General features: G+C 41.3%; 2 protein-coding genes across 2 annotated transcripts; one reads left to right on the top strand and one right to left on the bottom strand.

The window, feature by feature from the left end:
• Nucleotides 1–847: 847 nt before the first annotated feature.
• On the bottom strand, nt 848–3146 carry LOC105466996 (TATA-box binding protein associated factor 7). The gene has a single exon (XM_011716272.2). The coding sequence runs from the start codon at nt 2401–2403 to the stop codon at nt 1354–1356; it is 1050 nt and encodes a 349-aa protein (XP_011714574.1). The 5' UTR covers nt 2404–3146; the 3' UTR covers nt 848–1353.
• Nucleotides 3147–8299: 5153 nt separating this feature from the next.
• LOC139355331 (protocadherin gamma subfamily A, 1) lies at nt 8300–17132 on the top strand. Its single transcript, XM_071098279.1, has one exon. It carries the CDS (start codon nt 13031–13033, stop codon nt 15494–15496), a length of 2466 nt encoding a protein of 821 aa, XP_070954380.1. The 5' UTR covers nt 8300–13030; the 3' UTR covers nt 15497–17132.
• The last annotated feature ends 4776 nt before the right edge of the window (nt 17133–21908 follow it).

Genomic DNA, 21908 nt, shown 5'->3' with positions numbered 1-21908 from the left:
GAAACCCCGTCTCTACTAAAAATACAAAAAAAATTAGCTGGGCGTGGTGGCGGGCACCTGTAGTCCCTACTCGGGAGGCTGAGGCAGGAGAATGGTGTGAACCCAGGAAGCGGAGCTTGCAGTGAGCTGAGATCGTGCCACTGCACTCCAGCCTGGGCGACAGAGCTAGACTCCATCTCAAAAAAAAAAAAAAAAAAAAAAAAAAAAAAAGGACTTTATTTTCAAACCCAAGCTTCTCATAAACCAACCTGTCAGAAACAAATTGCATACAACTCTGCCTTTTATCAGTAACTGATTTTTCAAAAATAGCTCATGTTGTGAGGCATTAGATTATCTTTAAAGCATGAGAAATTTGGTACCGACTTACTTTATGAGCAATTTTGATGAAATGACATTGATAAATGACCTCAGTTCTCAGATTATTAATTATAAGAACTCAACTGAAGAAAAATAGAAATAAAATCTTAATCCAAACCAATGGAATGATTCATTGGACTGCACTTGATAACCACTGCTTTGTTTCCAACATTTTGTGCAGGTAGATTTAGTAAGCTTTTTAAAAAAGGCACGAAGGCCTTCATCTACAAAAATTAGGGTAGTTTAAGAAAGCTCTGTATCTAATGTTTCCCAGCTTTCAAGTAGATCAGATAGAACTGGAATCTTAATATGATGCAAACATGACAATTCCCAATTTCTTTACCCCTGCTGTGTTGCTTTTTTTCATAAACCAAACTGCCTCTACCTGCAGAACTGGATCAAATTTCTTAGTCACTAAACTCCACCACGAAACCACCTCAAAAGGGACCTGACTCCCACCAACCATGAAAGAACAAGATACACTACAAAGTGAAAAACAGATGCTTTTATTTATTGTATTGTAAACAACTTAATAAAATTTGCATCTCTACATATGGGAAACTGCTTTGAGTAACTGGGAAAACAGCTATTGCATGGGAAAACATATGCAAACTAGCATCACTGTCTCTAGACTAGGTTCTTCTTATTGATCTCATGTCATCATAAGGCAGCAACAGCAGCTTCTAGAAAATGGAGAAACAGCAAAGTCCTGCAGTGGAGCTATAATTAAGGTTGAACCATACATTCCACTAATCCTGCAACTTTCCTACTATCATTTTTCTGCCTATACAATCCTGCTTCTTATAGGATGAACACCTAGCAAAACAATGTAAATTTGCTGAAAAACAAAACTACAAACAAATGAAAGAACTTAACAAAACACACAGCATTAGAGGGACTAGGAAGTGCAAGGTGTTAATATCCAGTACAAGTAATAAAGCCAAGAATTTTCTAATGCTGACCAGTCTGAACACTGAAATTAAGAATCAGTTCTTTTTACTTCTCTAGGAGTGATTCTAGCTCTTCTTGCAAAGAGCTGAGTTGCTCCTTTTCTCGGTCTTCCTTTTGTTTGAGCTCATCCAGTACAGCCTGAAATCTGTTCTTGAGAGCCAGATTTTCCACTTTCATGATGAGATCCTCTTGTCGTTTTGCCCTGTCCTGGGTCTCTTGGAGCTTGCCTTTCATGTTGTCAATCTGCTTCTGAATTCCCATAACCAGCTGATTGGTTCCCTCATTTTCCTGGTGCTGTTCATCTGATTCATTTAGCTTGTCCTGTAGTTGTCTCTCCAGATCTTCCTCAGTGTCAATGATGTTTATATCTTCTTCATCTTGATGCTGGGTCTCATCTTCATCCTCACTGCTGCTGCTGAGGTCATTGAATATCTCCCGAAGCTCATCATGTTCTAATGAGTCATGGCCCTGCCTGTGACCAGACATTCCTGGAGAAGAGATATCCAGGCCTTGATTTTCTGCCTCCTTTGTTTCATCTTCAGCAATTATTTCCCACCGAGTACTAACAGCTTCAGCATCTGTACTCAGCAATCGTTTCACTTCTTTTTCCACATCTGGAGATTCAATATATTTCTTCTTTGCTGTCTTCCGGAACCTTCTCTTCCTGACATTCTTCAGAGGCAGAGTAATTCCGTGGTTCCAGATAAACTTTTTCTCTTTGTCCTTATCCTTTTTCTTGCTTGCTTTAGGATCAGTGCTAGCAACTGGCTCCTCCACAGGTGGATAGAGATCACCATCAACTGTGGATACAAGCATCTGACAGATATCAGCTGTCTTGTAAAAGGTTTTCTTATCAATGGTTTTCAAGCTTTCCATAACACAGGGCAGGTCTACCAATTTTGAGGCCAATGGAACACGGTCCACTCTGACGATTCCATGACGCCCATCAGGATGTAACTCAATTGTCAGTCTGTCCTTGAGGTTGACATGACCAGACTGTACTGCCCTTCTCACAGTAGAGGCATATTCTGGAGGCAGACGTAAGATAAACTGGCTCTCCAGTTCGTGAGGAGCATCATCTTTGCTTTTACTCATTTTTATTTCTTTGTGACTCACTTCTCCAATAAATGATGGTTACTGTAAAAAGTTCCAGCTACTGCAATAGTTTAAAACACCAGTTCGCTATGAATTGAAATATTTTAATTACAAGAAGTTCTCTGTAGATCAGCAGCTTAGCGTCTATTTTGCCTTCGTTTTTATTTAAGCTCCAAGTCTTTTCTCTAAATATGCTGTGACCAAATACCAGTCGTTAACACAAAGGCTTATTCACAGACTTAAGTTCATTAAATCAGATGCAATGCCAAGTCCCAACCTCTAGGTGCCGCTGCCCGACAACGCGGAGACAGCTACCTAGCTAGGAAGCAGGAAAGCAAATGGCGGCTCCCGCGGAACGGTTTTCGGCCCAGAAAGGCCAGCAGAGATACTCTCAATTTACAAACTCTCCCGGAACAGACACTCAAAACATCAGGGCTCAGTGAGCTCTCTTCGCCTCGGGTACTTACAATCCAGTGACGATTATAAGTTCAGTTTCACCGGGCCGGAGCGAAGGGAAGAGGAGGCCGCAAGGAGCAAAGCGGGAGGCAGCCGAGCGTCTCCTTGTCGTTTCCTTAATTCTTCCTGCCGCTTGGCAGAGTGATCCACTATCGATTACTGATGAAAGCCCAGGATGGGCAACGCGAAATCTTGCCGAGAGGCGCAGCTCGGAGAACCAGACCCGGCACCTCGCCGGCCCTCCGTTCGACCGCTTGCCCAGAGAAAACGGAAGTGCTACGTCACGACGCGGGGCGGGAGGTGGATGTGAGTGACAGCCCCTCCGGCCGGAAGGGCGGAGCCTCGGCGCGCGCAGGCGCAATAGCGCAATTACGCTGCCCAGCGTGAAAGTCGTCTTTTCGCGAGAACTTGCTTTTCTGGGATGAAAATGATAGTGTTTTCGAAGAGCTGTTGGTTTCAAACTATTTAGAGCTTGGAAGTTACAAGAAAGACACGGATTCGTCCCCCGCTAAGCCAGCACTTTTAAGGGATCGCTGTGGGGCCGGATGGCTTCTAGACTTCCGGGTGATTCCGGGAGATGGGGGACGCCTGGCAGTAAGCGTCTTTGCTTCTGGAAACATCTCGGATGCTTCCTAGGGTCTAGCCAATCTGGTGCCAATACAAGAATGTGTAGCTACTATACAGTGGATTTTAAAGAACCCAAATCAATGGAGTGAGGAGGACATGGAGCTCACTATATAATTCTAAACCTCTCTATGTTTGTTTGTTTGTTTGTTTGTTTGTTTTGGAAATGGAGTCTAGGCTGTCACCCAGGCTTGAGTGTAGTGGCACAATATTGGCTCACTGCAATCTGCACCTCCAGGGTTCAAGCGATTCTCCTGCCTCAGCCTCTTGAGTAGCTGGGATTACAGGCACCTTCCACTACCCCAGCTAAGTTTGGTATTTTTAGTAGAGAAGGGGTTTCACCATGTTGGCCAGGCTGGTCTCCAACTCCTGACCTGAGGTGATTTGCCTGTCTTGGCCTCCCAAAGTACTGGGATTATAGGTGTGAGCCACCGTGCCTGGCCCAAAGTCTATATTTTGTTTAATATAATTCCCTGTAGGGGAATTGTGTCTCTGGGTTTCCTTCTGTTCTGTAATACTCCTGAGGAAACAAGGGTGATTCCTTTTTATATGCTTGATTTAGATGTAAATGTAAGCAGAGAAGGAAGTGTTCTTCTGCAAGCACAGGTTCATTTTGGACAGAATTGTCTGATAGACTGAGCATCTGGTTAAAGTAGACATAATTGAAGTATTGTTTCCTGCTTCTCATGTACAAGTAATTTTAAATACTTTGACATTTTTTTTAACTCCACCTCTACTATTTTGCTGTTTTGTGCTTGTCTTTTCTTTGGAGGGTCAGGTATTCATCAACACATATTTTTAGTATTTTGACATAACTGGGTAACAGTTGGTACTTATTTCTATTTATTTCCATTTATTTTTAAAATATCTGGTAGAGCATCAAGGCCATTAACATTTAATTTCTATCCTCTAAAATATTACCAATTGCCCCTAAATTTAAGAGAATTCTCTTAAGATGTAATTAACATTTCCAAAATTCACTTTATTCCTGTATGATTGAGAGCTCCATGATAGTGATCTTTTTCTATCCTGGTCATTGTGTCCCAGTGCCTACTACCAGAACATGGGAGATACACAAAAAATATTTGCTAATTGAATGAAAAAGTTGATCTATCTAGAAAGATCATAGTCTTAAATCCTGTAGTGATTTGTGAGAGAAAATACATTCTTTGTCACTTTAAAATGAGATAGAGCCACTTTACATACATTTCCTCTCTAGTCAAGGACAATGCTAATTGTTATGAGGTGGGGAGGTTTGCTAATAGTGTGTGTGAATGTGGTTTAGCTAGAATGAGATACTGTCGTGGGAGGAAATTAAAATGACCTGAGGTTAGTTTGGTTCTTAATGTTAATTTTAAAAGAGAAAGTATGCCCTTCCAGATAACTGTAAATTATTTCTCTTTGCTTATAATGTGTTGAAGAATGTTAGCTGACTTACCTATACCTCTTTTTCAAAGATAAAGCTTTTTCTACTACAGGCATGAGCCACCTCGCCTGGCCATGTTTTATTTAGCCATATAAAATGTGAAGTAATTATACTTGAAAATAATCCAAATATTACTCAGCATCTTCCCTATGAGTTTTATGATGCTCAAATATTCTTATCATAGAAGTTAACTTGAAATAAATTGTATCCAATTTTTCATTTTCCAAAATTACTATATATTTTAGTTTCTAAACCTTTTTTTACATGGAATATTGCCAGACATAGTTAAAAGGATTAACTAAGGTTTTCTTAATGTATCTAACTCCTTCAGTCCTAAAATATATTTTCTGTTTTTGAGTTTAACACATTTTCTATATGCTGTTTTTAGGAGAGGAAATTATATTGACCCTAAATATTTTTCAAAATTGGGTTTATCAGTAAACATTAAGATAATCTGCTGGGTGCAGTGGCTCATGCCTGTAAACCCAGCACTTTGGGAGGCCAAGGCAGGTGGATTGCCTGAGGTCAGGAATTCAAGACCAGCCTCTCCAACATGGTGAAACCCCATCTCTACTAAAAATATTTTTTAAAATTAGCCAGGCTTGGCAGCAGGCACCTGTAATCCCAGCTACTCGGGAGACTGAGGCAGGAGAATTGCTTGAACCCGGGAAGCAAAGGTTGCAGTGAGCCAAGATTGTGCCATTGCACCCCAGCCTGGGCAACACTGGAGCAAAACTCCATCTCAAAAAAAAAAAAAAAAAAAAAAAGATAATGTGATGTGGCAGACCTCTGCCTATCACTAAGGCCTAAGGCCTCTGCCACATCACATTATCTTAATGTCTACTGATAAATCCCCAGTTTTTTTTTTTTAAATTCCATTAGACATTCAGAAAAACTCTGAATTGATGAATTACACTCCTGTGGTTGTTCCATGGAATATCTGTGATAGTAGTGAACAAAAGATTTGGGGAGAGCAATAAATTCCCCGGTGTGGTAACAAGTCCTCCAAAGGCTTTCTGCCTGTCATTAAGGAGTGTGGCAATCAGGTTACTAATAATTGTGTATGTTTGAAAATTCCATTTAATACACTTTCTAGTTCCTTAAAGGGCTCCAAAGTATAAGCAGCCCTTTAATACACTTTTTAGTTCTTTAAAGGGCTGCTTATACTTTGGAGGTTAAATTATGGGTGATGGGAGAAATCCTGCTTATATTTAGGAGGTAGAAAATTATAGGGGTGAGGAAATAGCAAATACCACAGAAAAGCCAACTTACATATTGCTATATCACCATATATTTTAAAGGTAAAAAGGCTAACTAAAAATATATAGCAGTTCCTGTATCTAGTAGGATGTTTTCTATAGGAAAAACATTAAAATCTAATTTACACTGGTTTAAACGGTAAGAAAATCTATGATCCCAAAAAACAGGTAGTCCAGCGCAGCTTTGTCCAATAGAAATATAATGTGGGCCACAGATGGTGAGCCATAGATGTGATTTTAGGTTATCTGGTAGCCACATTCAAATAGCAAAAAGAAACAGGTGAAACTTCAATAATTTTAATCCAGTATATCTAAGATATAATTGCAACATATTTTTACAATAATGTAAATATATTAATAATACATTTTACATTCTTGTTTTGTACTAAATCTTCAACACCTAGTGTGTGTTTTGCACTTACAGCACATCTCAGTTTGGACTAGCTGCATTTCAAGTTCTCAGGGACCACATGTGGCTGGTTGTTACTCTAGTGGACAGGCAGGTCTAGAAGTTTCAGTGCCTCTAGGCCAGATACAATCATGGTATAGCACAAATTGTTTTTTCTTCATAATTTTGAAGAATAAGCACTTATTTATACTTTTTCTATTATTGTTTCAGCTCTGCTTTCCTCTCCTTGTAGAATTCCAAAGGCTGCAGTCACAAGATACCAGCCAGCAGCAATAACTGGAGAACTTTCTTCCTTGTCCGTGACAAGAGAGTCACTCTCCCCAAGCAGTCTTTCAATCCAATTGGACCAACTTAGGCCATGTTCCTATTCTTGGCTCATTAATACTCACTAGGGAAATACCCTAAGCCTGTGTTTCTGAAAATGGGGAGAGGTGAAGAGACATTTGGTAATGTCTGGAGATATTTATGGTTGTCACAACTGTGGGGGGTGGGTCCTACTGGTATCTAGTACATAGAGGCCAGGGATACTGCTGAACATTCTACAAGGCACAGAACAGCTCCCCACCACAAAGAATTATATGGCTCAAAATAGTACCAAGGTTGAGAAACCCTGCTTATTATTTTAAGTCTGTATTCCTAACTAAGCACTGTCAAGAGGATGAGATTATCATTATTAGATTAAATTTATCAGAACCTACTACAGCTCTGAATAGGTTCTGCTTCCCTAGGTACATGAAGGGTGAAAACCTAAACTAAAAGGAAGTATTACAAGAGGAAAAAGGGCATGAACAACCAATAGTATCCATAAATGAGCTGATTATTTTTGTAATTATAAAAGTATATATCTATTTTTAAAGTATGGATAAGCATCGAATGTAAATTCTTTATATCAGTAGTTACATAATGCAGTTACTCAATTTTACATTTTTATCAGTATTTTCCACCTTTTATAGTGAAATTTTCTCCTTTAATATATTGAATTTACAGTGAATTTTTTATAATAATTTTTTACAGTGGATAATTTCTTGAGTAGCCATTTTCATGAAAAATAAGTTTCAATAGTGTGTCATCTTGAAAAGAAAACATCAAGAGGGAAAAATTTGTAAGAATTCTTAGTCGAATTTTAATGAATTTTAGTATGGGTGCGGTGGCTCACGCCTGTCATCCCAGCACTTTGGGAGGTCGAGGCGGATGAATTACCTGAGGTCAGGAGTTCGAGACCATCCTGGCCAACATGGCAAAACTCCGTTTCTACTAAAAATACAAAAATTAGGGGGCCGGGCGCGGTGGCTCAAGCCTGTAATCCCAGCACTTTGGGAGGCCGAGACGGGTGGATCACGAGGTCAGGAGATCGAGACCATCCTGGCTAACACGGTGAAACCCCGTCTCTACTAAAAAATACAAAAAAAACTAGCCGGGCGAGGTGGCGGGCGCCTGTGGTCCCAGCTACTCGGGAGGCTGAGGCAGGAGAATGGCGTGAACCCGGGAGGCGGAGCTTGCAGTGAGCTGAGATCCGGCCACTGCACTCCAGCCTGGGCGACAGAGTGAGACTCTGTCTCAAAAAAAAAAAAAAAAAAAAAATTAGTCGAGCATCGTGGCGTGTAGCTGTAGTCCTAGCTACTCGGGAGCCTGAGGCAGGAGAATTGTTTGAACCCTTGAGGCGGAGGTTGCAGTGAGCTGTAATCACGCCACTGCACTCCAGCCTGTGTGACAAAGCAAGACTCTGTCTCAAAAAAAAAAAAAAAAAAAAATAAGAATTTTAATAAAACGTTTGCATTAAATTTTGTGAAATGATGATTTTGTTAATATTTTATCAAAAATAATGATTTGCACCCTTCTTAGTAAAGCAGCTGGTATTTTAAAATATGTCTTGAGAAAAAAGCCAATACAGTCTCTTGTGAGGACCTTGAAAACTAACCTGCTAGGGATATCATACTGGGCCTCTGGGTGCCGCTGTCCGCCAATCCGTGGCTGGAGGGAAACAAAGCAATCCACTGACGCAGCAGTCCCTGCAGGCTTTTTAGAAACACTATAGGAGAGGACTCTGCCTGCTGTCTCTCTCGCAATCTGCTCCAAATATCTTGGTCAGGAATCTCACGATGTCTAGTGACCCAGAGTGAGGAGCTGCCTTTTATTCCTGAGCATCGCAGGGAGCAGGAAGCAGGGAGCAACGGTAGAGAGAGGTATTCGGATCTGAGTACCAGCAAGAAGAAGAAACAGAGGAAGAAGTCCCCCATAAGGAAGGTGTGAGGAGTGCAGGAATCGCTGTTTCCCTGCCTGAGGTCTTATTCTACGTAGCTGATACGCTGTAAGATTCTGGAAGAGAAGGCTAGGGGTTGAAAGGTTGGTAATCTCTCAGAAGATCTGTGTCTCGGTGACGGGAAAAACTACGGGTAAGTGCTGAGAAGCCTCTCTTTACATACAGCTGGAGAATGAGCCAGAGAGGAGCTTGAGAATGACAGGATAGATCTAGCAGTTATGCCCAAGGAAGACCCTCGGCCATTTGAATTTGAAGGTACTGAAAAATCATATAAATGTTTTTCATACAAACGTATGCATCTTGGATATAAATAAAATGGCTTTTAGCACACGTTTTGGAAATTCTGGAAAACATCTTAATAAGAGGAACTTTTACTCTTAAGCCCGCAGTAGATTTTGAACACTGGCAGTAACTCTGTACAAATATATCAGATTAATTTTAATAGCCATCTCCTCTTCCCCTAGAAGTAAAGGAGAGTACTACAGCAGTATGTACTCTGAATTGCTGCTATTGAAGAATCCCTGAGCCTGTGCAGTGGGGCACTCCTGTGGTCCCTGTTACTCAGGAGGCCGAGGCAGGAGGATTGCTTGATACCAGCTAGAGGCTGCAGTGCGCTATGAGCACAACTGTGAATAGCCACTGCATTCCAGCCTCAGTAACATAGCCAGACCCCATCTCTTAGAAAAGAAAAGAAAAGAAAAGAGAAAAGGAAAAAAAAAGAAACCCTGAACCAGAGGAGCAGAGCTGCCACCATTTAGTGATGGGGAGGGGGCAGAACAGCTCAGGGCAAGACACAGGCCTTGGATGGCAATGCCAGTCATCAGATATTGAGCAATGTGTAAGTGGGGTTAGCCTGCAGGAGAACATGCCCACCACCTCCTCCTCTTCATTCTTCAGGTGATCCCCAATGACCTAGACAATATCTTCAATATAGAGTTCTCCTGATCTTTCTACACAATTTTACAGGGCATACAGAATATATTTCCTGTCCAATAATGACAGAAATACTTGATTCTGAAGAGTAACAGTTACAGCATGGAATATAAGACTGGAGGCAGTTTGAGGGCCCACTTCAGAGTCCTGGTTGAAATGAATGCAGTCAGTGCAGGTGACTTTCAGTTTGGCGTCTAGTCCTATCAGAGGTAAGAACTGTGGTTGCCCTAACCAAAACAATAGGACTAAGAGACCTTAAATGAAAGATGAAAATTATTATAGAGAGAAATGATCATACTGGCCAACAATTCACCTCCAAGAATTATGATGTAATTCTTTGTCAGCTACTCACAGATGGAATTCTAAACTGGTAGCAGACCCTGAAGGACAATGTCACCATCAGAACCACCAACAAGGACAAACTGTCCCTCTCCTGCATCACCCTGCATATCATCGGCATCCACAAAAATGCTCATTCATCAACAAGCCTCCTATTTCTTTTGGGTGACTGGAAACACTACCCAGAACCTCCATCACATACTTTAGCACTTCCCACCCTGACTTAGGGTCCCATATGCCTCCTGTTTCTTCTTGACCAGTGACCTGCCACTGTGGGCACTGTCATTCTGCATGTCAGTGAGTGCAAAGTGCTGTGGTGTTCATGCAGACTATCTTTGAGCTGACTCTGCGGGCCAGTGACCAGGGTTCAACTTGCTCAGTATCATCCTGAACTTGCATGTGATGGTGGATGACCATTGTGAAAATGCAAGGACACTACGCCAGGAGTTACAGCCAGGTGGGGCCCTCTTTGATGCTGCACCACTCACAATGCAACTGAGCTATCCCATCACCAAAGTGGACACCAGCTGGGGCACAAAGGCTGACTGTCCTATCGTGCTTCAGGTCAGCTAATGTGGCTCTTCAAACTAGGGATGTGCACGAGCTAGATGCGTGCTGTGTCACTGTGGGTAACAGAGATGTAACCTGCCAAGGTTTGTTGGTCACCATGCTCAATGGTGAATCATCACGCTGTACCTGGTTGCTGCTCACAGTTTGCAGGAGTTGCTGCCAGACCTCAGCAATCACCCAGCACCCAACAGCAGGCAACAGACAGCACCCAACAGCTGTAGTTTAACCTGGGATGGCCTTTGCCTTGATCTCCATGCTATTTCTCCTCAGTGTGACTCTGGGCATCTTTCTGAACCTGCAATGCCCTCTATAGCCCCATTGCCTGGGGCTGCTTTCAGCCAGATCTCTGGTCCAAGCCTGAATATGGAGTTGTCTCCAACTTAAAGGAAGGAAATTTGCCATGTTCCTACAACGTATGTGTGGCTTTAGATATTTTTAAAATCTTAATGTCTTTAAATTAACTCAAAAAACAGCTTTCAACCAGATATTCTCTGCAGTGCCAGCTATGAAGCTTTGTTTTGTTTTGTTTTTGTTTTTGTAGAAACGGGGTTCACTATGTTGATCAAGCTGGTCTCAAACTCCTGGCCTCAAGTGATCTGCCCACCTTGGCCTCCTAAAGTGCTGGGATTGCAGGCATGAGCCACTGTGCCTGGCCAGCAATGAAGCTTTAAATGTTACATTTGATTCAAATGTATTTGTGTGATATTTTAACATTTTTATTTTATACTTATCATCCTTTTATAAATCACTCCTGCGTGTTTTTGGTTGCTGAGAGTAGGGAGCCCTACAGGTTTACTTGCTAGTTCTTATGTATATTTTAATTTGCCTCATTAGCTCACAGTTTCTTTGGGGAAAAGTTTGTGCCTATTAATGTGTATTCTGGAAAGTTACGTTCTCTGTTAAAGAGTTCCTTCCTTGCAGTATCAAAGGTGATTTATTGCATCTTTAAATTTCTACTCTTTGGCTCCATATACTTGTCTTTGAGAAGCTGAGAAACTGTAGATTTAGTTATATAAGAACTAAAATTCTCTTTCCAAAAACTATTCTTGAGACCTTTCGTTGTTTTCTTTCTTTTCTTATTTTTAACTTTTCTCATTCATGGTGTCATTGGGTTGGCTCGCTCAATTTGTTCCTGAAGATATCAGACTCTGGAGTGCGGATAGCATGCTTCTCTAACTTTGGGGTAAAGATAAGTAAGTCACTCTAAGCCTGAGACATTTTAATTAGTAACCCTTTGCTAATCCTGCAGTGATTAAAAGAAAGAAGGCCACATCCTCATCTTAACTGGTTAAAAAGTACTGTTAGGAGAAAACCAACTTCTCTTGGAGAAAATATTAAGCACAATTACAGGGGAATACATATTATAAGAGACAATCTAAAAATAAAGATGAGACCATTTTTCTTTTCAGCTGTGAAGGATAATATAGAATTTGACTCTGGAATTTGAAATCTAAATTATATATTCATGTGACTTTTCAATGAAATTCCAAGAGCCCAGTTTTATTTTTTTTCAAAATGTATTACCTTTGGGTGAATCTTAAGAATTTTTTAAAACCTACATAATGCAAAGACACTTCAAAAAAAGAAGAGGAAAAATAAGGATATGGTTAAACCATACCCTTCAAAATCCCAAGGTTTCTGATAAATATTCAAATCGTAATGGGAAGGAAATGGGATGGTACAATTTTTTAAAGTCTAGCTTATATTCTAAAAGATTATCTTTCCCTCCAAGACTTTTCATCCTCTAGTCAAAGGAGAGCTGCTCTATGTGGCCTGGGAAATTATCAAGTGGTCAAGCTTTACTACAGAAAAAGTGGAGAGATGATTTTGTCCTCATTGAGATGTTAGGTTTTTACTATCATTCCCTGAATAGCAAACAAGGAAAGCAGATAGCATGAAAATACTAAGATTCTCCTGTATATTTCAATTTGGTGACATTTAGGCACATTTAAGGAAGTGAACATATAGTTTCTCCTTTTCATACATATATTGTAGAATGATTTCCTTGACAATAGACTAAAACTTAAGAAAATATTAAGTTAATGAGAAAGTTTTAAGTATTTTCTAGGAATGCAGTAACTGGTTAGGACTCTGGGTGCCGCTGTTCACTAATCTGGTAGATACAGGCAGTACACACACTTCAGGAGGAGGGGGGAAAAAAAAAGCTCTTGTGCCTCTTAGAACCTCCATAACCGCCAGATTGAAAACAGACTGTCCAAGACTGCCTAAATCCTACTTCTGGATGACTCTCCACTCAGAATTCTCCTGAAAATTGGGTTAATTTCAGCTCAGAAAAGCAGGAACGATACCCTTGGTACTGGACTGGAAGAAAACTACGAAGTGAGAGAGCCATGAAGATTCAGAAAAAGCTGACCGGCTGCAGCAGGCTGATGCTTCTGTGTCTTTCTCTGGAGCTGCTGTTGGAAGCTGGGGCTGGGAATATTCACTACTCAGTGCCGGAAGAGACAGACAAAGGTTCCTTCGTGGGCAACATTGCCAAGGACCTAGGGCTACAACCCCAGGAGCTGGCAGATCGCGGAGTCCGCATCGTCTCCAGAGGTAGGATGCCGCTTTTCGCTCTGAATCCTAGAAGTGGCAGCTTGATCACCGCGGGCAGGATAGACCGGGAAGAGCTCTGCGCTCAGCGCATGCCATGTCTCGTGAGTTTTAATATCCTTGTTGAGGATAAAATGAAGCTTTTCCCTGTTGAAGTAGAAATAATTGATATTAATGACAACACTCCCCAATTCCAGTTAGAGGAACTGGAGTTTAAAATGAATGAAATAACCACTCCAGGTACCAGAATCTCATTGCCATTTGGACAAGACCTTGATGTGGGTGTGAACTCACTCCAGAGCTACCAACTCAGTTCTAACCCTCATTTCTCCCTGGATGTGCAACAGGGAGCCGATGGGCCCCAACATCCAGAGATGGTGCTGCGGAGTCCCCTAGACAGAGAAGAAGCAGCTGTCCACCACCTCATCCTCACAGCTTCTGATGGGGGTGACCCAGTCCGTTCAGGGACCCTCAGAATTTACATTCAGGTGGTGGATGCAAATGACAATCCTCCAGCATTTACTCAGGCACAATACCATATGAATGTCCCCGAAAACGTGCCACTGGGCACTCGACTGCTCATGGTAAATGCCACCGACCCTGATGAGGGATCTAATGGGAAAGTAACGTACTCCTTTCACAATGTAGACCACAGAGTGGCCCAAATATTTCATTTAGATTCTTACACAGGAGAAATATCAAATAAAGAACCACTAGATTTCGAAGAATACAAAATTTATTCAATGGAAGTTCAAGCCCAGGATGGTGCGGGGCTCATGACTAGAGCTAAGGTACTGATCAAAGTTTTGGATGTAAATGACAATGCCCCAGAAGTGACCATCACCTCTGTCACCACTGCAGTTCCAGAAAACTTTCCTCCTGGGACCATAATTGCTCTTATCAGTGTGCATGACCAGGACTCAGGAGACAATGGCTACACCACATGTTTCATTCCTGGAAATTTACCCTTTAAATTGGAAAAGTTAGTTGATAATTATTACCGTTTAGTGACTGAAAGAACACTGGACAGAGAACTTATCTCTGGGTACAACATCACAGTAACAGCAACAGACCAAGGAACTCCAGCTCTGTCTACTGAAACTCACATTTCACTGCTAGTGACAGATATCAATGACAACTCCCCAGTCTTCCATCAGGACTCCTACTCTGCCTACATTCCCGAAAATAACCCCAGAGGAGCCTCCATCTTCTCTGTGAGGGCCCACGACTCGGACAGCAATGAGAATGCACAAATCGTTTACTCCCTAATAGAGGACACCATCCAGGGAGCACCCCTATCTGCCTACGTCTCCATCAACTCCGACACTGGGGTCCTGTATGCGCTGCGATCCTTCGACTACGAGCAGTTCCGGGACTTGCAACTGAAAGTGATGGCGCAGGACAGTGGGGACCCGCCCCTCAGCAGCAACGTGTCGCTGAACCTGTTCGTGCTGGACCAGAACGACAACCCGCCCGAGATCCTGTACCCCGCCCTCCCCACAGATGGTTCCACAGGAGTGGAGCTAGCGCCCCGCTCCGCAGAGCCCGGCTACTTGGTGACCAAGGTGGTGGCAGTGGACAGAGACTCGGGCCAGAACGCTTGGCTATCCTACCGCCTGCTCAAGGCCAGCGAACCGGGACTCTTCGCGGTGGGGCTGCACACGGGCGAGGTGCGCACAGCGCGAGCCCTGCTGGACAGAGACGCGCTCAAGCAGAGCCTTGTGGTGGCCGTCCAGGACCACGGCCAGCCCCCTCTCTCCGCCACTGTCACGCTTACCGTGGCCGTGGCAGACAGGATCCCCGACATCCTGGCCGATCTGGGCAGCCTCGAGCCCTCCGCCAAACCCAACGATTCGGACCTCACTCTGTACCTGGTGGTGGCGGTGGCCGCGGTCTCCTGCGTCTTCCTGGCCTTTGTCATCGTGCTGCTGGCGCTCAGGCTTCGGCGCTGGCACAAGTCACGTCTGCTGCAGGCTTCGGGAGGCGGCTTAGTGCCCGGCTCGCACTTTGTGGGCGTGGACGGGGTGCGGGCTTTCCTGCAGACCTATTCCCACGAGGTCTCCCTCACTGCGGACTCGCGGAAGAGCCACCTGATTTTCCCCCAGCCCAACTATGCGGACACGCTCATCAGCCAGGAGAGCTGTGAGAAAAAGGATTTTCTATCAGCACCCCAGTCTTTACTTGAAGACAAAAAGGAACCGTTTTCTCAGGTAAACTTTTGTGATGAATGTATAAGCTATCTAGAGAAAAATAATTCTTGATTTAATTTGCTTGCGTTCACTCTTTACTACAGATAGTTCTTCTAACCCATGTATCTTTGTGGCTTTTTATTACAAGTCCTGGAAAATCACGATTAAGTGAGTCTACACGTTCATATGCAGGTATATTTATAATTGTTCTTGCATTGAAAAGGAGACTGTGATCATAATGTAGGTGGTTGGGTTGAAGGTATGTGTGAGATGCCATCTCTGGAAGGAGCACTGCGTTAGAAACAGGGTGATTTAGCTTCTAACATTTTCTTACTTGCCTCTGGGTTAAAGGGTTTGATTAGAAAAGGCTCACCAATATTTAAATGTCTAATACTATTTTCAAATTTTCTTGTTATAAATACCTGCTAATTTACCCCGGAATTTAATGTAGACGTCATCTGTCAGGACACTGTGATATTTTATTTGGGGACATTTGAAGAGGTGAAGATTGTCTAAAGTAGTATTTTTAATTGTGTTCATATAAGATTATAGGGATCTATATAAACTGCAATTTTAAATTATTGTTGAATATTTTAGCCCTTTATTCTATCTTTATTTTCAGATTTTTTTTTAGTTTTGAGACAGGGTCTTGCTGGAGTGCAGTGGCGTGATCATGGCTCACTGCAGCCACTACCTCCTGGGCTTAAGTGATCCTCCCACCTCAGCCTCCCAAAGTGCTGATATTACAGGTGTGAGCAGTGGTGCCTGTACTGAAGAATACATCTATTTAAGTAATTTATGAAGTAACAAAGTGAACAACAGAAAATTTATCGTGCAACTTGAGAAACAGCTTTGAAGCCTCCTGACTTATACATTATACCTGTAATGAAATCAACTAACAAAAATCAAGTGTACATCCTACTTTAATGTGTGTTAACTTTTCAGAAGAAAAAAAAAGCATGGTCGGGGAGCAGGTCCATGCTTTTTTATATTTACTCTGCTCCAATAAAATACAGAGATACATAAAATATAAGAGGAAAGCAAAAGCAAAGTGGTTAGCTGGTCTGAAGCCATGTGAGTTACAGTCTTGTACTTAAAAGAAGAAATTGGGCCGGGCGCGGTGGCTCAAGCCTGTAATCCCAGCACTTTGGGAAGCCGAGACGGGCGGATCACGAGGTCAGGAGATCGAGACCATCCTGGCTAACACGGTGAAACCCCGTCTCTATTAAGAAATACAAAAAACTAGCCGGGCGAGGTGGCGGGCGCCTGTAGTCCCAGCTACTCGGGAGGCTGAGGCCGGAGAATGGCGTAAACCCGGGAGGCGGAGCTTGCAGTGAGCTGAGATCCGGCCACTGCACTCCAGCCTGGGTGACAGAGCGAGACTCCGTCTCAAAAAAAAAAAAAAAAAAAAGAAGAAAGAAATTGAAGGTTAGGAAACTGCCTCCAGCAATGTAATAGGGACAGAAGTGCTTCAGACTAGATAAATGACCTGGACCAGGCTTACTGCCTGAATCCAAAACAAGCAATGAGGCCCTTCAGCTGGTTAAAAAGGAAGAGAAAGATGCATGAACATGCTGCCTAGCTGGGCGCAGTGGCTCACGTCTGTATTTCCAACAATTTGAGAGGCTGAGGCGGAAAGATCCCTGGAGCCCTGGAGTTCAAGACCAGCCGGACACGGTGGCCTGCAACTGTAGTCCCAGCTACGCGGGGCGGGGCGAGGCGGGGCGAGGCGGGGAGGGGCGGGGCGGGCCGAGGCGGGGCGGGGCGGGCCGGCGCAGGTGCTGACGTGGCGGGATCGCTTGAGCCCAGGAAGTCAAGGCTTCAGCGAACCGCGATGGCGCCACTGCACTCCAGCCTGGGCAACAGAGCCACATCATGTTAAATAAGTAAATAAATAAATAAATAAAAATAGAAGCTGCCGCCCAATTCCTGTGGTTATAGCTTTCTTGGTAAGCTGTGTAGACTGAGAGAAAGAGACAGACACGGATGCTGGATAGAGACAGCGAACACCAAGTATCTCTCATGTGAGCTGTGGTATCCAGAATATCACTGCTGGGTATCATTAAAGCGTCATTAAGAGACCCAGTTATGGCCTGGGACCTGAGGTCAGATAGAAATTATTTATTTCAAAACCATTATAAATGAGCACTGAACCCAGGAGGGAAGGAGACAGGGACATAGTGTAGAAAAGAAAAACAAACTAAAACTGAAAATAAACAGAGCTCTTCCACTAAAAATAAATATACAAACCAAAATTTCAAAACACACATGTCTCGTAGAATTTATTGTTGCTAGTAAGAAACTTTCAACAAACTATTATCTTTTAAGGTAATCTCTGTTTTTTCTCTGATAACCATTGAAGACTTTCTCTCATTCTTGCTGTGTGTCTGTTGCATTTTTATTTTTATTTTTTGCTTGGTACCAAGAGTATACTCTCAATTGATAGCTAAGTTATCTCAGTTCTGGACTTTCTCAGCTCTTATAATCATAACTTTTTTCTGCGTATATACAAGTGAGCTACATTTACCTATTAAAGGACAAATATTACAAAATTAGTTGATTTTTAAAATCCATATTCTAATAATACGTATACTTAAAAATACACTGAAACAGTAAAACTAAATATATATGTATGCACACAAAAAAAGAAAGCAGTCATGTTAATATTAATATAACAACAAAGTTGTATTTAAGGTAACAAACACAAAATGTGATTTTTAAAAATGAACTGATTATAGTTGTAAAAAGAACAGATGATCAAAAGAATATAAAAATATGAGCTTCTATTACCAAAAAATGTAGCTTAGAAAATACCAGAATATTTTAACATAATTCCATAAGAAATAATAGACCCTACAGGGAGAAAGTTCGTTAATATACAGAAGATCTAAAGAACATAATTTATAAGGTTGATCTATTAGGATTCTAATAGATCTGTTGTACACACAACAAATATGGAATAGTCATCCTTGAACAGATAGACAATCTACAAGTTTATTATCTAGTCATTACAAAAAAGGGTTCAGCGAATTCCAAAGTACCAATAATATACTTGCCTTACAACACATACTTAAATCACAAAGCAAACATTTAAAAATAGAAAAGGGGGAAAAAGTTTGGATATTTACATCCACACCCTTAAATGACTCTTGGATTTCAAAAATCACAATGACAATGACAACTACTCAGAAGAGAAGGATTTAAATATTATTTATTAAAAATTGTGAGATGCAGCTAAAACTAATTAGGAGTAAGTTTATAGACAAATGCAATTTTTTTTTAAAAAAACAAACAAAATTCCTTTTTTTTTTTTTTTTTTTTTTTTGTTGAGACAAAGTCTCGCTCTGTCGCCCAGGCTGGAGTGCAGTGGCTGGATCTCAGCTCACTGCAAGCTCCGCCTCCCAGGTTCACGCCATTCTCCTGCCTCAGCCTCCCAAGTAACTGGGACTACAGGCGCCTGCCACCTCACCCGGCTAGTTTTTTGTATTTTTTTAGTAGAGACAGGGTTTCACTGTGTTAGCCAGGATGGTCTCAATCTCCTGACCTCGTGATCCGCCCGTCTCAGCCACCCAAAGTGCTGGGATTACAGGCTTGAGCCACCCCACCCGGCCAAAATTCTTTAAAATACATGAATTTAGCTTGCCATTTAAGAAGATAAAAAACACATAATGAGTATATACTAAAATAAAATGATGCAAAAAATAACAAAGAGATACATTTTTGAAATGCAACCATGGAAGAATTCTGAGGATGAAGTAACAGAAGCAGACAAAAAATGTTGTAGTAAAACCAGTGGGGAGAAAATGAAAATTCTGTCAAGTCTAATGTTAGGACTCATTTAAGAGAGCCAGGCACAATGGCATATCTATAATCCCAGCTATTGAGTAGGCTGAGGCAGTAGGATTGCTTGAGCCCAGGAGTTTGAATCCAGCCTGGGCAGTATAACAAGACCCAACCTCTATAAAACAAAACAAACACAAACACAAAAATAAAAATTAAAAAACCAAAGCAAGATATACCATAGTAACTCTACAAGAAAACATGGTTGGTATCAATTATTTCCAATACATTTTTCTTCAGTCTTCTAAGAGGAATGGATGAAAGTAAAAATGAGAAAATTTCAACAAGGAAGGAGTCAAAAGGCAAACAGACTAAAGGGTCACCAGAAATGGGCAATTCCACTTATACCACTTACAAAAATTAATTCAAAATGGATCAAAGAAGCAATATTCAGAAGCAATAAGACCCTTTTAGCTATTACGTTTAAGAACTAAAACTATGCAACTCTCAGAAGAAAACAGGAGGAAACCTTCATAACATTCATTTTGGCAATGATTTCTTGGATATGACACCAAAAGCACAAGCAACAAAAGAAAAAAAAAGGTATACTGGACTTTATCACAATTAAAAACTATGTGCAGCAAAGAACAATATCAATAGAGTGAAAAGGCAGCCCACAGAATGAGAGAAAATGTTTCCAAATCATATATCTAAGAATGGATATCCAGAATAAAGAACTCCCACAATTCAACAACAAAACCTCCCAAACAATTGGATGTTAAAATGAGCAAAGGACTTGAATAGACATTTCTCCAAAGATGATATACAAATGGCCAAAACCATGTGAAAAGATGTTCAACATCACTAGTCATATGTTCAACATCACTAGTCATTAGGGAAATGCAAATCAAAACCGTAATGAGATACTACTTCACATTCGTTAGAATTGCTGTCATAAAAGAAAAGAAAATAAGTGTTAGCAAGAATATGGAGAAATTGGAATTCTTGTGCATTGCTGGTGAATAAAAAATGATACAACTGCTGTGGAAAATGGTATGGTGATTCCTCAAAAATTTAAACATAGGATTACCATATAATCCAGCAATTCCACTCTGGTTATTACCCAAAAGAAGTGAAAGTAGGGACTTCAACAGATATTTGTACACCTATGTTTATGGCAGCATTAGTCACAATAGTTGAAAAGTGGAAGTAACCCAAGTGTCCATTGACAGATGAATGGGTAAACAAAAAGTGGTTCACAAATACAATGGACTATTATTCAGCCTTAAAAAGGAAGGGAATTCTGTTACATGCTACAATATGGACGAACTTCAAAGACATGTTGTCAAATGAAATAAACCTGTCAAAAAATGACAAATACTGTACAATTCCTCATATATGAAGTTCCTAGATTAGTCAAACTCATAGAGCAAAAGGTAGAATGGTAGCTGCCAGGGACTGGGTGAAAGGCAATGGGGAGTTACTATTTAATAAGTACAGAGTTTCAGTTGGGGAGGATGAAAAAGCTCTGGAGGTGGATGGTGGTAATGATCACACCAGAATGTAATTTGAATGTACTTAATGTCACAGAATTGTATGCTTGACAATGGTCAAAATGATAAAGATAAAACAGGAGTAAGAAGACATCCACTGCATTGTATTTTACACCCTTGGAAAATGAATATCAGAAAAAGAACTTGACAACCTCAAACAATTTTGAGTGACTGATTCCAAAATCCCCTTCCAACTCTAGCTTTATCAAATAGATCTGCTTTCCATTTCTGTAATGTTCCATGCTGTCTCTCACCTTCAAGCATTTATTCTGAGGTTCTAGAACAATTCTTCAGCCTTTTTCTTGATTCAATCCTACTTTTTAGGATTCAGCTTCAATCATGCCCTCAAAAAGACTTTTCTGACTCCAAATCTAGACTGGATACCCTTCCCAGGTATTTCTCCATCACCCAGTGTTTCCTACCTCATATCATGGCAATTACACCCTCTTTATTCTATTACACTCTCATTACTCTATTACACTCTCTTTACTTTCTTATGTCCTCCTCCAACCTTCATGCTTGAGACCAGGGCCTGTGTTTATCATGTTCACCATTTCTATCTCCAGCCCCAGTCATGCAAAGTGGGAGGCACATGTACCCAACTAAGTGTCTGATGATTCAATAATTTAAAGGCAGATTTTGAAGGTAAATGCTAAGCCATCAACCACAAAAGTTCAAAATATATAACCTTGGAAGAAAATGTAGCTAACGTTTCTTAATTGATCTTACTGCTTCTGATTATACAATAAGAGATGGAAGATGTTTGTAGCAAGAGCAGTGGTGGCATTGATTAATGCCTTGAGCAGTCAATTATACTTTCCTGGCAACTATTATCAAGGTCATGTTCATTTATACCAGTCTTATTAATCCTGATAAAAAAAAAGATTCCTGTTTTGAAAGATCTAATTCTACGGTATCTTAGAGCTGTAAGATTCTTTAAAGCACCTTGAAAGTCAACAAAGGCAAACAAACAAGAAGTAACTTAAGTTTTCCCGAGCAGGTGCAGAAATTATTTAGGCCTCTGAGCGTCGCTGTTGACCACCTAAGGAGTAAAAAGCAGCAAAGCCAACCAATCCAGCAACACGCCTCCCACAGCACAACAGGCTGGAGGTTTGGCCCTAAAGCTTCAGGGCACCAGAGAAATTCAGTCG

The sequence above is a fragment of the Macaca nemestrina genome, chromosome 6 (assembly GCF_043159975.1).
Source record: "Macaca nemestrina isolate mMacNem1 chromosome 6, mMacNem.hap1, whole genome shotgun sequence".
Taxonomy (NCBI): domain Eukaryota; kingdom Metazoa; phylum Chordata; class Mammalia; order Primates; family Cercopithecidae; genus Macaca; species Macaca nemestrina.
This window is presented reverse-complemented; position numbering and strand designations above follow the sequence as displayed.

Coding starts and splice junctions, on each gene's coding strand:
- LOC105466996 (XM_011716272.2), bottom strand. CDS start 2,403: ATGAGTAAAAGCAAAGATGATGCTCCTCACGAACTGGAGAGCCAGTTT.
- LOC139355331 (XM_071098279.1), top strand. CDS start 13,031: ATGAAGATTCAGAAAAAGCTGACCGGCTGCAGCAGGCTGATGCTTCTG.